The 14,421-nt window shown below is 58.5% G+C and overlaps 2 protein-coding genes across 3 annotated transcripts in view; one reads left to right on the top strand and one right to left on the bottom strand.

Annotated features, from left to right (window-relative positions):
- EZR (ezrin) overlaps positions 1 to 2,232 on the top strand; it is a 42,634-nt gene extending 40,402 nt beyond the window's left edge. Inside the window, exons 12-13 of the mRNA XM_062186996.1 lie at positions 730 to 981; positions 1,131 to 2,232. Of these exons, the coding sequence (XP_062042980.1) occupies positions 730 to 981; positions 1,131 to 1,295 (417 nt within the window). The 3' untranslated portion in view covers positions 1,296 to 2,232. The remainder of the gene's footprint in view (positions 1 to 729; positions 982 to 1,130) is intronic.
- Positions 2,233 to 2,236: 4 nt separating this feature from the next.
- Positions 2,237 to 14,421, bottom strand: part of SYTL3 (synaptotagmin like 3) — a 70,541-nt gene continuing 58,356 nt past the window's right edge. For both annotated transcript variants that reach the window (XM_062186994.1, XM_062186995.1), the window contains 7 exons: positions 14,233 to 14,411; positions 11,364 to 11,466; positions 7,450 to 7,620; positions 6,949 to 7,054; positions 6,553 to 6,655; positions 3,602 to 3,807; positions 2,237 to 2,679 (listed from right to left, as the gene is read on the bottom strand). In XM_062186994.1, the coding sequence (XP_062042978.1) occupies positions 2,570 to 2,679; positions 3,602 to 3,807; positions 6,553 to 6,655; positions 6,949 to 7,054; positions 7,450 to 7,620; positions 11,364 to 11,466; positions 14,233 to 14,411 (978 nt within the window). In that variant the 3' untranslated portion in view covers positions 2,237 to 2,569. The remainder of the gene's footprint in view (positions 2,680 to 3,601; positions 3,808 to 6,552; positions 6,656 to 6,948; positions 7,055 to 7,449; positions 7,621 to 11,363; positions 11,467 to 14,232; positions 14,412 to 14,421) is intronic.

The following is a 14,421-nucleotide window of genomic DNA, read 5'->3' as shown; positions in this document are numbered from 1 at the left end:
TTTTAAAGACATTTATTATTTGAGAGGCAGAGTTACAGACAGATCTTCCGCTCGCTGGTTCACTCCCCAAATGGCTGCAACAGCCGGAGCTGGGCCAGTCCAAAGCCAGGAGCCGGGAGCTTCTTCTGGGTCTCCCACGCAGGTGCAGGGCCCAAACACTTAGGCCATCCTCCACTGCTTTCCCAGGCCACAGCAGAGAGCTGGCCTGGAAGTGGAGCAGCCAGGACTCGAACCGGCACTGCAGGCAGAGGTTTAGCCTGCTAGGCCACAGCGCCGGCCCCTAGACTTCTTGACGCTCCCCCTACATGATGCGACGTAACAGCTGCCTACACGGGCACACGCTACACTGGTGCCGGCCACCCCAGGACGTGGCCTCCAGCTGGGCTCCCGTTGGGACCGAGCACCTGCGGATTCTGCAGTGTGCAAGGGCTCCGGACCCAGTGGTGCTGTCCCACCCATATGTGCTCACACGTGCTCAGCGAGACACGGGCCCGCAGAGCAGAACCAGGGGAAGCTCGTGTCCGGGGCTGGGTGGGGAGTGGTGGTGGGATGAACAGGAGGCGCCCAGAAAGGGACGACAAAGGTCCTGCGGCCACGGCCCCTGCACGCTGTGGCTGCCCCGAGCTCCCGCCCAGGGCCACTTGTGCGAGGAGATGTTCGGCCCCGGGAGAGGCTCTCCGGGACGAGGGCCCTGGGGGGTCTTCTCACCTGTCCATCTGCTTCCCCAAGGCCCGGGAGGCCCAGGACGACCTGGTGAAGACCAAGGAGGAGCTGCACCTGGTGATGACGGCGCCCCCGCCCCCGCCGCCCCCCATGTATGAGCCCGTGAGTTACCACGTCCAGGAGCACCTGCACGAGGAGGGCGCGGAGCCCCTGGGCTACAGCGCCGAGCTGTCCAGCGAGGGCATCCTGGACGACCGCCACGAGGAGAAGCGCATCACCGAGGCCGAGAAGAATGAGCGCGTGCAGCGGCAGCTGCTGGTGAGCAGGGGCAGCACCTGGGGTCGGCCACGCCCCACCACGCCCCATCCCCCGCCCAGCCACGCCCTACCATGCCCCGCCCCACCATGCCCCGCCCAGCCACGCCACGCCCCCACGTGGGAGCTGACAGCTGGGTTCTCACCCCACAGACCCTCAGCAACGAGCTGTCCAAGGCCAGAGACGAGAACAAGAGGACGCACAACGACATCATCCACAACGAGAACATGAGGCAGGGCCGCGACAAGTACAAGACGCTGCGGCAGATCCGGCAGGGCAACACCAAGCAGCGCATCGACGAGTTTGAGGCCATGTGAGGCCTCGGCGCTCCCGCGCCCTCCTGCTCTGTCTGCAGGTCCAGTGCCTTCACGCAGGGGCCAGGCGCCCGCAGGAGTCGTCTGGGCCGGGCCCCGGGCCAGGCGCCCTGGTTCACTGTCCCCACTGTCTCCTAGTGCCAAGCAGGCCTCGCGGGGTTGGGTGTGGGATGGCTCCCTGCCCCCGCAGAGGCTCTGTGCCAGGCTCGGCGCCAGCCGGCGAACAGGGAGGGCAGGATTCCGCCTCCTTAGGGACACCTCCTCCCGCCTTCGCCCGTGCCATACTCTCTGTATTTGAAATGAGCTCAGATTGATTGATTTGTTCCTGATTTCTATGAAGGACCCACCTCTGCAGCCCACGGGTGAACAGTCGACTCGGTGTCCCCTGATGGCCCCTGCGCAGCTGGCAGAACCTGCAGGCGCCACTCCCAGTGGACACTCACGGTTAACTCTGCTTCACAGACCACCTTGTGGGACTTGTTCCTAATAACCATCAGCTTAGCGCATCCTATTTATGTACGCGACAATGGAGTTGGTGACATTAGTTTCAAAAAGGGAAAGCCTTCTGTATATTTTGTTACCTTTTACAGAATAATAAAGAATTACCAAATAACACCCCCGGCCCCCGGCCCTCGTCTGATGTGGTGCGAGGGCAGTGCAGGCGCCAAGCCGCTGCCGTGGTCCATCTCCAAGGACGACTTCTTTACCTTGAGAGTTTGCTTCCTGCCTGTACGCGATTTCCTGTCGAAGCTGCTTGTTTGGAAAGTGCCACACGCACTGATGATCGCTCAGATCCCGGCTGGGAAGGGACTCTAGGCCTGTGCGTCGTCCACTTCCTGGGAAGAGCCGCCTCCAGCCCTGCTTCCTTCCTGCTGGGGCCCCGTAGCAGTCGACACGGCAGCCCCGCTGTGCCGTGGGCTCTGGCCGAGTTGAATTGCGCCCACAATAAAGGCTGTACCAGGCATCGTGGCAGTGGGCTTTTACTTGCGTGTGGGGGCGAGGGGAGCGCCATGCGAGACATCCTGTCCCAACCCTTGTCACAGCGACTGTCATTGACATCCAGCCATTTCCCACCTCTCACAAACAGGTCCCAGCCAGTCCTAGACTGGCTAATGCAGACTCGGTGATAACTGCGTAACACAGAGAGGTGGTCAGGGACGTCTGAGCCACAGGACACACGGTTGGATCACGTCCCACGGTGCCTGTGCACTGCCCTCCTCCAAGGGCACACGGGGCCTTGTTACACCCGGTGCAGCCTGGGGCCAGAAGCCCTCGCTTCAGTGCAGGACGAGCGTCATGTCTGTCCACAAGTTGGGGCTGGACAGAACCCTCTGCCATTGGAGCTTGGACTGTGCACACGGGTCCACGCCACCGGCCACTTCTGCCTCTGTAACATGATGACACGTTAGGGCAGGGGAGGGCACCGTCACCACCCCTTCTTGGCTTTCGGAAAGGGCGCATCCCCAGGAGAAGTCTTGACCTCACAGCTGCATAGAATGGCGACCCCTGATAAATGAGAGACCCTCCAGAAAACAGGGTGAGGATGGGCTGGAAGCCGGCAGGGCAGGGCTGGCTCGGGACCAGTGTTCACCAAGGCGAGTGGGCGGGCACACGGGGCAGTGGGTGCGTGCCTGGGCCAGGGCACTGGCTCAGGACCGGCGTTCACCAAGGCGAGTGGGCGGGCACACGGGGCAGTGGGTGCGTGCCTGGGCCAGGGCACTGGCTCAGGACCGGTGTCCACCAAGGCGAGTGGACGGGCACACGGGGCAGTGGGTGCGTGCCTGGGCCAGAGCACTGGCTCAGGACCGGTGTCCACCAAGGCAAGTGGGCGGGCACACGGGGCAGTGGGTGCGTGCCTGGGCCAGGTTTACTCCCTGAAGGGGGTGAGCTTTGAGACATGGTCCTGGGGATCTGTGGAGATGCTGTGCAGGTGTTTGGGGCTGTCATAGGGGCCAGGCCCCCAGTGGGCAGCACCCAGTAGTGTTGCTAATGAAGTGCTTCTGAATCACCATTTGGGTTAAGAAGATATTTGCCTTTAAGAAAATAATCCTTTTACGCTTGACACCAGAAACAAAAACAAACACTGTCCCGAGCCCATGTTTGAGGCCTGTTACTTGTGTCTCCTCAGCAGATCTAAATCTGATTTAAATTGTCAGAATAGTTGGCTGTATTAGCGCTCAGTTGGGGCGAACGAGACTTGGGCACTTCCAGACCCTGTTGAAGTCGAATGCTGGGGGAAGCCTTTTCTCCCCAGCCACTAAGGATAAGCTACGCTGCTTGGACCCAACAGGTGTCTTCCATGGACTTACTTGGACCAAGCTTGGCTCCTCCCAGCAAGCGGTCACTCATGCCAAAGACGCCGTGGTCCCAGACGGTCAGCTCCAAGCTTGACTGCCTCAGCTGGGACGCAGTCACGCCCCTGAACACGAAGGAGTGTTTCCACTGGGGACAGGCCTGCTGCCTCAGGACCGGGGACTTCAGCCTCAGCCTCTGCCGGCCCGGCAGAGTGAGGCAGCTAAGGAGAGACGGAGACTCATCACTGCCCTGCCCCCACCTCCCCCCGGTACGGGGGCCCCAGTGCAGACCGAAAGCCCTAGGAAAGGTGCCGTGTCCGTGCAGACTGGACCTGGCTGTGCTCTCACTAGGACGTGTCCGTGCAGACTGGACCTGGCCATGACGTGTCCTGCAGACTGGACCTGGCCATGACGTGTCCCTGCAGACTGGACCTGGCCGTGTGCTCTCACTAGGACGTGTCCGTGCAGACTGGACCTGGCCATGATGTGTCCCTGTAGACTGGACCTGGCCGTATGCTCTCACTAGGACGTGTCCGTGCAGACTGGACCTGGCCGTGTGCTCTCACTAGCACGTGTCCGTGCAGACTGGACCTGGCCATGACGTGTCCCTGCAGACTGGACCTGGCCATGATGTGTCCGTGCAGACTGGACCTGGCCGTGTGCTCTCACTAGGACGTGTCCGTGCAGACTGGACCTGGCTGTGTGCTCTCACTAGGACGTGTCCCTGCAGACTGGACCTGGCCGTGTGCTCTCACTAGCACGTGTCCGTGCAGACTGGACCTGGCCGTGTGCTCTCACTAGGACGTGTCCCTGTAGACTGGACCTGGCCGTGTGCTCTCACTAGGACGTGTCCCTGTAGACTGGACCTGGCCGTGACGTGTCCATGCAGACTGGACCTGGCCATGACGTGTCCCTGCAGACTGGACCTGGCCGTGTGCTCTCACTAGCACGTGTCCGTGCAGACTGGACCTGGCCGTGTGCTCTCACTAGGACGTGTCCGTGCAGACTGGACCTGGCCGTGTGCTCTCACTAGGACGTGTCCCTGCAGACTGGACCTGGCTGTGTGCTCTCACTAGGACGTGTCCCTGCAGACTGGACCTGGCCGTGTGCTCTCACTAGGACGTGTCCCTGCAGACTGGACCTGGCCGTGTGCTCTCACTAGGATGTGTCCTGCAGACTGGACCTGGCTGTGCGTTCTCACTAGGATGTGTCCCTGTAGACTGGACCTGGCCATGCGTTCTCACTAGGACGTGTCCCTGTAGACTGGACCTGGCCGTGACGTGTCCGTGCAGACTGGACCTGGCCGTGTGCTCTCACTAGGAAGTGTCCGTGCAGACTGGACCTGGCCATGACGTGTCCCTGCAGACTGGACCTGGCCGTGCGCTCTCACTAGGACGTGTCCCTGCAGACTGGACCTGGCCGTGCGCTCTCACTAGGACGTGTCCCTGCAGACTGGACCTGGCCGTGCGCTCTCACTAGCACGTGTCCGTGCAGACTGGACCTGGCCGTGTGCTCTCACTAGGACGTGTCCCTGCAGACTGGACCTGGCTGTGCTCTCACTAGGACGTGTCCCTGCAGACTGGACCTGGCCATGACGTGTCCCTGCAGACTGGACCTGGCCGTGCGCTCTCACTAGGATGTGTCCCTGCAGACTGGACCTGGCCGTGCGCTCTCACTAGGACGTGTCCCTGCAGACTGGACCTGGCCGTGCGCTCTCACTAGCACGTGTCCGTGCAGACTGGACCTGGCCGTGTGCTCTCACTAGGACGTGTCCCTGCAGACTGGACCTGGCTGTGCTCTCACTAGGACGTGTCCCTGCAGACTGGACCTGGCCATGACGTGTCCCTGCAGACTGGACCTGGCCGTGCGCTCTCACTAGGATGTGTCCCTGCAGACTGGACCTGGCCGTGCACTCTCACTAGGACGTGTCCCTGCAGACTGGACCTGGCCGTGTGCTCTCACTAGGACGTGTCCCTGCAGACTGGACCTGGCCGTGCGCTCTCACTAGCACGTGTCCCTGCAGACTGGACCTGGCCGTGTGCTCTCACTAGCACGTGTCCCTGTAGACTGGACCTGGCCGTGACGTGTCCGTGCAGACTGGGCCTGGCCGTGACATGTCCGTGCAGACTGGACCTGGCCGTGCGCTCTCACTAGGACGTGCCAGGTTTCTCAGAGCTGAACTCTGCAGCCCTCTGCAGGCGGCCTGGAGGCTGAGTTGGAATTCTGCGGCCATGTGCCCTCGTCGTCTTGGTGGGCCTCCACCGTGCTGTCCCTATACCCCCCTCGTCGTCTTGGTGGGCCTCCATCGTGCTGTCCCTATACCCAGGACCCAGCACTCGATACGTGCTGCCGCATTGCGACCCTGATCCCAGGAGTGAGCTCAGAAAGCCTGAGTCACTTGCCCAGGGCCTCCTAGCAGGCTGCAGGCTCAGGACAGACCCTTGGCTCTGTCTGCACGCGGTCAGCCATCACCGCCCCACGCAGCACTGCCGGGGATTTAGCCATGCACTGGTAGAACCAGCGGTGGTTGCTGGGCTGTGGAGACGGCACTCCTCTGTAGTGTGACTAAGAAGCAACGGGGAGCCGTCCGTCTCCCTGGGGACCAACGTGTGAGCGCATACTTGGTGCATGTTCCACACACACGTAAGCTGAAGACCATTTTGGACGTGGTATTTAGCACACGTGTGTTCTGACTGCCACCCACCCCCGAGGTCAAGTGTGGAATGCTCCATGTGTGGCTTCACCGGTCAGTGCTCAGAGCACTGGGTTTTTGGATTTTGGATTAGGGCTGCCCAGTCTGAACCTGGCCTCGGTCTTGGCGGTCAAGGTCTTTCACATGCGTTGTGTTTGGTTTTCATGGGGAAGCTAAGCAAGTTTGAGATGGCTCCCGCTTTGTGGTCTCTGCAGGTTCTAGGCCAAGTGTGTGCCCGCGCGGCTGTGAACGTTCGAGCGCACCTAATACTCACCCTTTGACAAAGGCGTTCAGGGTGCCGTCTGACCGCACGGGTAGATGCCTGGCTCCCAGCACCACCAGACAGAGCTGGCCATTGAGTGACATCTGATCTGTCCCTGGAAGGAAGCCAGTGTTAACCGTCAAAGCCCTTTCAGGTCCCCTGGTCCTGAGGGGTGCCGTCTCACCAGAGGCCAGCCAGTCTGCCCTGGGAGGAAGCTGGGGACCACAGAGAGGCGGCCTTGCCTGCTTTCGCCCCCAGGCAGTGGGCTCAGGGCCCCGTGGGTCTCGGAGTCACTGGGGTGTGCGGGGTGGTGGGCAGTGGGGCACCAGTGCAGAACATTCTGCCCGCCTCTCACCCGGGCTCTGGGGCCTTTGACACGGGAATGTTCAGGGACTGCGGGTCACCTACCGTCTGGAGCCCCCTGGGGGGCTCTGGGCCCTGCAGGCAGGACCAGTTTGGCCCGGACTGCAAGTTCTCCATTATTCTGAGGACAGACGTCTTCAGATCTTTCTGCCTGGGGACAAGAGGCAGAACTCAGAGGGAGGATTCCCGGGCCCCTCACTGCCCCACACACCTTCCGGGCTCCTCTGGTGGTGAGCGCTCCCTGACCACCCAGCTCCGTTTCAGAGCAGCCCTCCTTGGCTCTTGAGTGCCAGGTAAGACGACACAGCTTCCACGGCAGCACCAGTCCCCGGCCCCTCCCTGGGAGCTCCGGGCAGCCCGTGAGTGCGCACTGCCCAGGCCAGCACTGGGAGAGGAGCCTCCTGGCCTGGTGCCCTCTGCTCTGGGCAACACCTGTCTGGTGCCAGGCCAGTGCCAGGGGCTGGAGACAGAGGTGTCCCTGGCCCTGTCGGAGCTGACCGCAGTGGAGTTCAGCTGCTGAGGAGCAAGCTCTGTCCCAAACATCACCTTGGCCCGGAGCGGGTACCAGTGGGAAGACCTCGCTGCGCCGTCCTCGAAGTCCCACGTGGCCAGAGGAATGACCACTTCTCCGAGAAACGCCCTCCGGGCCAGCGTGCCCAGGTGCCACACGGAGACCTGCAGCCGCCGCGTCGCCAGCTGGGCAGGGTCCACCTGGTACTGCAGGGACAAAGTCGGGGTGGTCAGTAGGGCTCCAGGGCCCCCACAAGCTGAGCCCCCACACTTGGCTGCTGCCAGCGTCCCCAGGGTGGTGGTGGTGGGGAGTCAAGCTGCTTGGAGCCAGGTGCGGGGGGCATCTTTCTCTACCCAAGAGCTCCCCAAGCCCCTGGCACTCTGCCTGGGAACAGGCTGAGATGGCCCCAGCAGCCAGAGAGCCCCCTTCCTCCCTCGACCCCCCTTCTGCTTTTCTAAGAACGAGACGAAGGTGAAAGAGCTTGTCCAGCCCAAGGCTCCTGGAAGTCGAGCCACAAGCTCTGCCAGACCTGCACCTGAACTTGGATCGGCCAGGGCCGCCCCAGAATCCTGAAACAGGACTTGCACTTTCTACATGCAAAACATGCGCACTGACCCCGCGTGTTTGCCCGAGAGAGACGACAGGCTGGGTTGAGCTAGCACCCGATGTCCCTTGGCACAGCCCCTCCCCACATGTCACAGCGGGTTCAGGCTCCTGCCCCACAGACACAGAGGGGCCCACGGGATCCCCTCCCCCTCCCGGGAGCCTGCGTTGAGCCTGTCTGTTTCGTATCAGGCCCTGGAGCCACGCTGCCCTTCGGCTTCCACAGCCCCCAACAGCTCAGGGCCATCCTCCCTCGGCAGGTGCAGAAGTTCAGGAGCTCTCCGGCTGTCCCGAGGCCACAGGGGCAGGCCCGGATCCAGGTGTCCTGTGTCCAGCTGTGCTCTTGCCGCTGACCCTGCTGGGGTTTGCATCCAGGTGGCTGTCGTGCCGTAGGCCCGAAACTCCAGTCTCCCGGTGCCTGCCTTGGCCAGTGAGGGCCGAGATGGGCGTGACAGGAGCTGAGAAGCCACAGCCCCCGCCAGTCTCCCTCGGGCAAGCAGCGGGCGCCGTCCCTGGCCAGCCCTCTCATGGGGTGCCTTCAGCCTCTGTTGCCCCTGACCCCAGTGAAAGTGCTTCCCAGTGCACTCTGGGGGTTGGCTTCCGGATCCTCACCTCCCACACCACCCGCTCGGACTCCAGGGATGCCCCAGGCTGTGGAAGCTTCCTGGGGGCCCAACCAAGAAGCATCTGAAATAATACTGCAGGGGCCAAAGGGGTGGCATAGCCGGTAAAGCTGCCGCCTGCAGCACCGGCATCCCACATGGGCGCGCCACTTTCTGTCCCGACTGCTCCACTTCTGATCCAGCCCCCTGCTGATGTGCCTGGGAAAGCAGTGGAAGATGGCCCAAGTCCTCAGGCCCCTGCCACACATGGGAGACTCAGAGGAAGCTCCTGGCTAGGGGCTTCTGCTTGGGAGTGAATCAGCAGATGGAAGATCTCTGTCTGTCTCTCCCCTTCTGTCTGTAACTCTGATTTTTTATTTTTATTTTTATTTATTTATTTGACAGGTAGAGTTACAGACAGTGACAGACAGAGACAAAGGTCTTCCTTCTGCTGGTTCACTCCCCAAATGGCCGCAAACGGCTGGCACTGCATCGATCCGAAGCCAGGAGCCAGGTGCCTCCTCCCGTTTTCCCATGTGGGTGCAGGGGCCCAAGCACTTGGGCCATCCTCCACTGCTTTCCCGGGCCACAGCAGAGGGCTGGATTGGAAGAGGAGCAACCAGGACTAGAACCAGGTGCCCATATGGGATGCCAGCGCCGCAGGTGGAGGATTAACCTAGTGAGCCACAGCGCCGGCCCCTGTAACCCTGACTTTGAAATAAGCAAATAAAAATCTTAAGGGAAAAAAAAAAAGGAAAAGCAACACTGGACCCCGTGAGGCTGTTGCGTCCTGCCAGCTCGCCCAGCTCACGTGCATTCCTAGTAAGGATGAGGTGGCCTCTGCCAGGCTATCCTGAGTTCCAAACAGGAGACACTGCTCCCTCGAAATCTGGCACGTCTCCCACGACTGCAGACTACTCACGATATGAATAAAACCGTGAAAACATTCAGTGATTTGAGACTCAAACCGTACAATTAAATATCTAAGATACAGTCGGTCCTTAGCGTGATCGCATTTCATGAATCCCTATTTATACACAAAATACCACAATTAAACTGGCGATGACAGATTTTAGAGATCAGAATACGTGCGGCAACTTTGAAGACTGTGGAGCAAAGTGGAACTGAAAGATAAGTTTCTGCAAAGAAATTTTGAAATCCGTGCCTGCATTTTTCATAACACACATTTTCTATGAGCTCTTTGAAGGCGCCTCATATGTATGGATTAAAAAAAAAACCTGCACCCTAATAAACCTATCTTTCCCCTGCATTCCGTGAACTTTTGGAAGCACCCTCGGTTTTCAAACTTTTTCTCAGCAGCAAGTGAGCAAAGCTCTCAGTGCCCAAAGCTCCTTGGAGTGGCCGCGTCTTGGGCCCCGCCCACGTCTGCTGGGGCAGAATTTGGCTTTTACATAATCGGCAGGGGACTCCCACGAGCTTCGCTTTGAGAAGGACTGCCAGTGCATCTGGGCTTTGCGCTGTGCCTCTGAGTACTGAGTGTCAGCTTCCCCTGGTGGGCACTGAGGTCCCAGTGCCTCCTGCAGGGTGTGTGTGGCACCCTCAGCAGTGCAGCCGACACCGTGGCTGTTAGTACTGAATGGACACAGGGTCTGTGCCGGCCACCCAGATGGCCCCAGACCGGCAATTCACAAAGGTCCTTCCTTGCCAAGGCAGCAAGCAGGAGAGGCGGCTGCCTGCCCTGCCCGAGTCATGTCCGTCCCCGGGCCAGCGCCCCTCCCAGCAGGGCTACCCCCACCAGCTCCCCACATACACACCCAGCTCCGGCTCCCCACCGAAATCAGAGCGTGAGGCCCCCTCTCTGTCCTAAACCATAAGCCCTGTTTCTTAGCAATGGTAAGAGGGGATTTCTGAGACAGAGGGCAGAGGTGAGAGATGGGCGAGGTTAACCAGTAACAGGCTGTGGGCGGAAAAGATCCTAGGGCCGGTTTCCATTCTTGAATGGGTGTTCGACCCTCTAAGTCCTACGGTGATCCCCCACCCCCACTGCCGGGGGCCACCACGTCCTGCTTGCACAGCCCCAACCCATCCGCAGACACTGGCTTCTCCCCGCCGACTGCCCCTGAGCCCCAGCAGCCGCCGCAGGTTCAGCGTGGGTAACCTGTGACTTTGGGTCACTTCCCCAGGTTTCACCACCAAGTGCACCTGCTGCATGGAGCCATGCGCTTTTCCCGGCTGCACCTGGGGCCCTGCAGGCCCTGACGGTGCTCGCCTGGGACGCTTTGCTGCTACAGCGTCCAGGAAGGTGGAGACCCAAACGGTTCCCATGCACGTTGCTTTCTGCCCCAGAAAAGACACTGTATTTTTGTTTTTTTCATAAAAGAAGAAACCCACGTTTGTCAGAGACAGTGACTCGGCTGCTGGATTTTCAGCAGGCCCACGGGAAAACGCTCCTCCAACGGTCATAAAACTCTGACAAGACGGGCTGATTCTCGAACTCGCCCTGTGCCCTGCTGTTAACCCGACACTGAGAGGCAGCCCGCTGCCTCCGCGCGTTCTCAGAAATCATTAATCAGAAACCATTCCCAAGTCTGGCGGATGCTGCACTTTTCCCGGACAAGGCCGAGGCCTGTGTTCTGCCAACGATTGACAGAGCCACGGAGAAACACACAGGCGTCGTGCTTACGGAGAACTGACTCGCGAGCGGGGAAGAACCATCTGCCAGACTGTGACCCACGTGCCCAGCCTGGCATGGAGCACGCTCGGCGCGTGAGTCCAGCAAGTACCTTCAAGGTCTCCTGGAAGGTGGGGTGCAGCGTGTTCTTCTGGACCCCGGTCTTGCGTTTTCCCTGGGAGGATCTGTCAGGCAGCAGGTAGGTCTTCACATACCTGGTAGCCAAGGGCAGAAAGGACAAAGTGAGAGCCTGGCAGGGGGCAACCGGCGTCCAGAGGACAAGAACCCACACCCAGCATCTCCCTTCCTCGGCTTCCTGCTGGGCCACCGTGACTGACACCAGCACCGTTAGTGCCACGTGTGCAGCTTCTGATTCACAGTCTTGGACCCAATGTTGGCTCCATAATCTTCTAGAATATTCCTGAAGGTGGGACGCTCTCCCTACCTTCTCATACCCAACTCCTGGCTTCTACAAGCGGTCATCCAGAAGTTCCTACAAAATGCCTATTATGGAAAAACTATGCATGGATCTAGAATGTCTTTTGTAGCAAAACGAGCTTTTAAATGCATTCTTCCACTAACTTTTAAAAAATATTTGAGAGACAGTGTGAAGCGTGACAATAAAATCCTGGCCCACACACCTGTTCCCTAGCTTGGGAGATGACATTGGCAATGACCTCCCCTCCCAGGCCTGTTCCTGCCCAGGTGGTCACCAAACTCAGCTTCACCGTTATCGTCCCCATTTCACCACGTGACATGTCTCCCCAAACAGTGGCCCATGCCCCGCGTCTGTCTCAAGCCAACGCGCTCTGTGCTCATTCTGCTGAGATACGCTGTGCTCACACAGTGCGAGGTCGGGGGTCCGTCTGCGCTGGTGTGTGCAGCCGCAGCTCACTCATTCATATCCCCTTAGGTTTCCATTGTGTGAATATCCCATAATCCACTTCTCCTCTTGATGGACACTTGTCTTCATTTTTGCTACAGTTCAAGCCTCCCTAACTGAAAAGCCACCACTTACAATGCTCATCCCATCAAGTGCTGGTTCAAGTCCCGGCTGCTCTGCTTCTGATCCAGCTCCCTGCTAATGCGGCTGGGAAAGCAGTGGAAGATGGCCCAAGTATTTGGGCCTCTGCCACCCATATAGGGAACCCAGATGGAGCTCCAGGCTCCTGGCTTGCAGCCATCTGGGGAGTGAACTGGTGGATGGAAGGCTGAGCTCTCCCCTTCTCCCTCTCTCAGTTATTTTTCCTTCACATAATAAATAAGTAAATCTTTTTTAAAAAAAAAATTCAAGGGTCACCAATGTGATATAGCGAGTTAAACTGCTGCCTGCAGGGCCAGCATCCCACAAAGTCACTGGTTCAAGCCCCGGCTGCTCCATTTCCAATCCAGCTCCCTGCTAATGTGCCTGGGAAAGCAGCAGATGGACCAAGTGCCTTTTCAGAAATGTGTTTATGTCATCTAAATTGCTAAATGTATTGGGATACAAATTGGGACACAAATATGTGATATCACTTTTTTGAGGGTACCTCAAAAAGTTCAAGGCAAATACATAGGATAAAAAACCATGCATGTGGCCGGCGCTGCGGCTCAATAGGCTAATCCTCCGCCTGCGGCGCCAGCACACCAGGTTCTAGTCCCGGTCGGGGCGCTGGATTCTGTCCCAGTTGCCCCTCTTCCAGGCCAGCTCTCTGCTATGGCCCGGGAGTGCAGTGGCGGATGGCCCAAGTGCTTGGGCCCTGCACCCCATGGGAGACCAGGAGAAGCACCTGGCTCCTGGCTTCGGATCAGCGCAGTGCGCCGGCCGCAGCGGCCATTGGAGGGTGAACCAATGGCAAAAGGAAGACCTTTCTCTCTGTCTCTCTCTCTCACTATCCACTCTGCCTGTCAAAACAAGCAAACAAACAAACAAACAAAAAAACATGCATGCATCTCGAAAATGCCCCTCCTGATTTATTTTTAATTATTTTTTATTTTTTTCATTTGAACAGGAGAGCAACAGAGAGAAGAGAGAAAAAGATCTTTCATCTGCTGGTTCACTTCCCAAATGCCTGCAACAGCTGTGAATGGGCCAGGCTGAAGCCAGGAGCCAGAGACTGATGCTCTTCCTTTTAGAGCATTTTTTTTTTAAGATTTATTTATTTATTTGAAGGGCAGAGTTACAGAGAGGCAGAGGCGCAGAGAGAAAGAGAGAGAGAGAGAGAGAGAGGTCTTCCATCCACTGGTTCATTCCCCAGATGGCCGCAACAGCCAGAGCTGGGCCAATCCGAAGCCAGGAGCTTCTATTGGGTCTCCCACGCAGGTGCAGGGGCCCAAGGACTTATGCCATCTTATACTGCTTTCCCAGGCCATAGCAGAGAGCTGGACCAGAAATAGAGCAGCTGGGAATTGAACCAGCACCCCCAAGGGATGCCAGCACTATAGGTGGCAGCTTTACCTACTATTCCACAGTGCCAGCCCCTTTGAGAGCGCTTCAAGGGACAGGTTAAAGAACTCATTTTAACCTCTCCCTCTCTCCTCTTCCTCCTTCCTCCACTTCTCTCTCTATTTTTTTCTAACATAAAAGAGGCCCAGCTGCTGAGCTGCCTCCCTCAATCATGTGCAGACACAAGAAGACAGCCAGCTCTGAGCACCCCCAAACCGGCTGGCACCTCGGTCTTGCACCTCCCCGCCCCCAGAGCCGGGAGACATAAGTGCCTGCTGTCGGCGAGCCGCCCAGTCTGCTAGAGCAGCCCGCTGCTGGGCCTTGAGCGCTCCGGTGGACACTCCGGAGTTCATCCGGGCTCCTGACCCTGCTCTGGCCGCCTGTTTTCCCCACACCTGCAGCATTGTTTGAATCGCAGCAGCCGCGTATTCCTAAAGCCAGCCTCTTCCTTTTTGTTCTTTTCCACGATGGCTTGGTTTTCCGTGGACTTTCATGTTTCCACATACATTTTAGAATGAACACATCTATCGTCTGTGTTAAAACGTAGAACACTTACGGATTACACTTTTTCTTCTTTTCATCTCCGTAGGCAAGGTTCTTACAGGCCTTGATGTGTATTTCTAAAGAATGGGTGTTGGAGCAATAACGAATGGCAAATTCTATTTCTCCGGTGACATTGGCATTGTCAAAATTACCCAGCTCTGTACATGTGCTATTAATGCTACTTAAACTCTCCTGAAATCAA

Source organism: Lepus europaeus, chromosome 3, assembly GCF_033115175.1.
Source record: "Lepus europaeus isolate LE1 chromosome 3, mLepTim1.pri, whole genome shotgun sequence".
In the NCBI taxonomy this organism is placed as follows: Eukaryota; Metazoa; Chordata; class Mammalia; order Lagomorpha; family Leporidae; genus Lepus; species Lepus europaeus.
The sequence above is the reverse complement of the archived record's forward strand: the minus strand, read 5'-3'. Positions and strand labels throughout refer to the sequence as shown.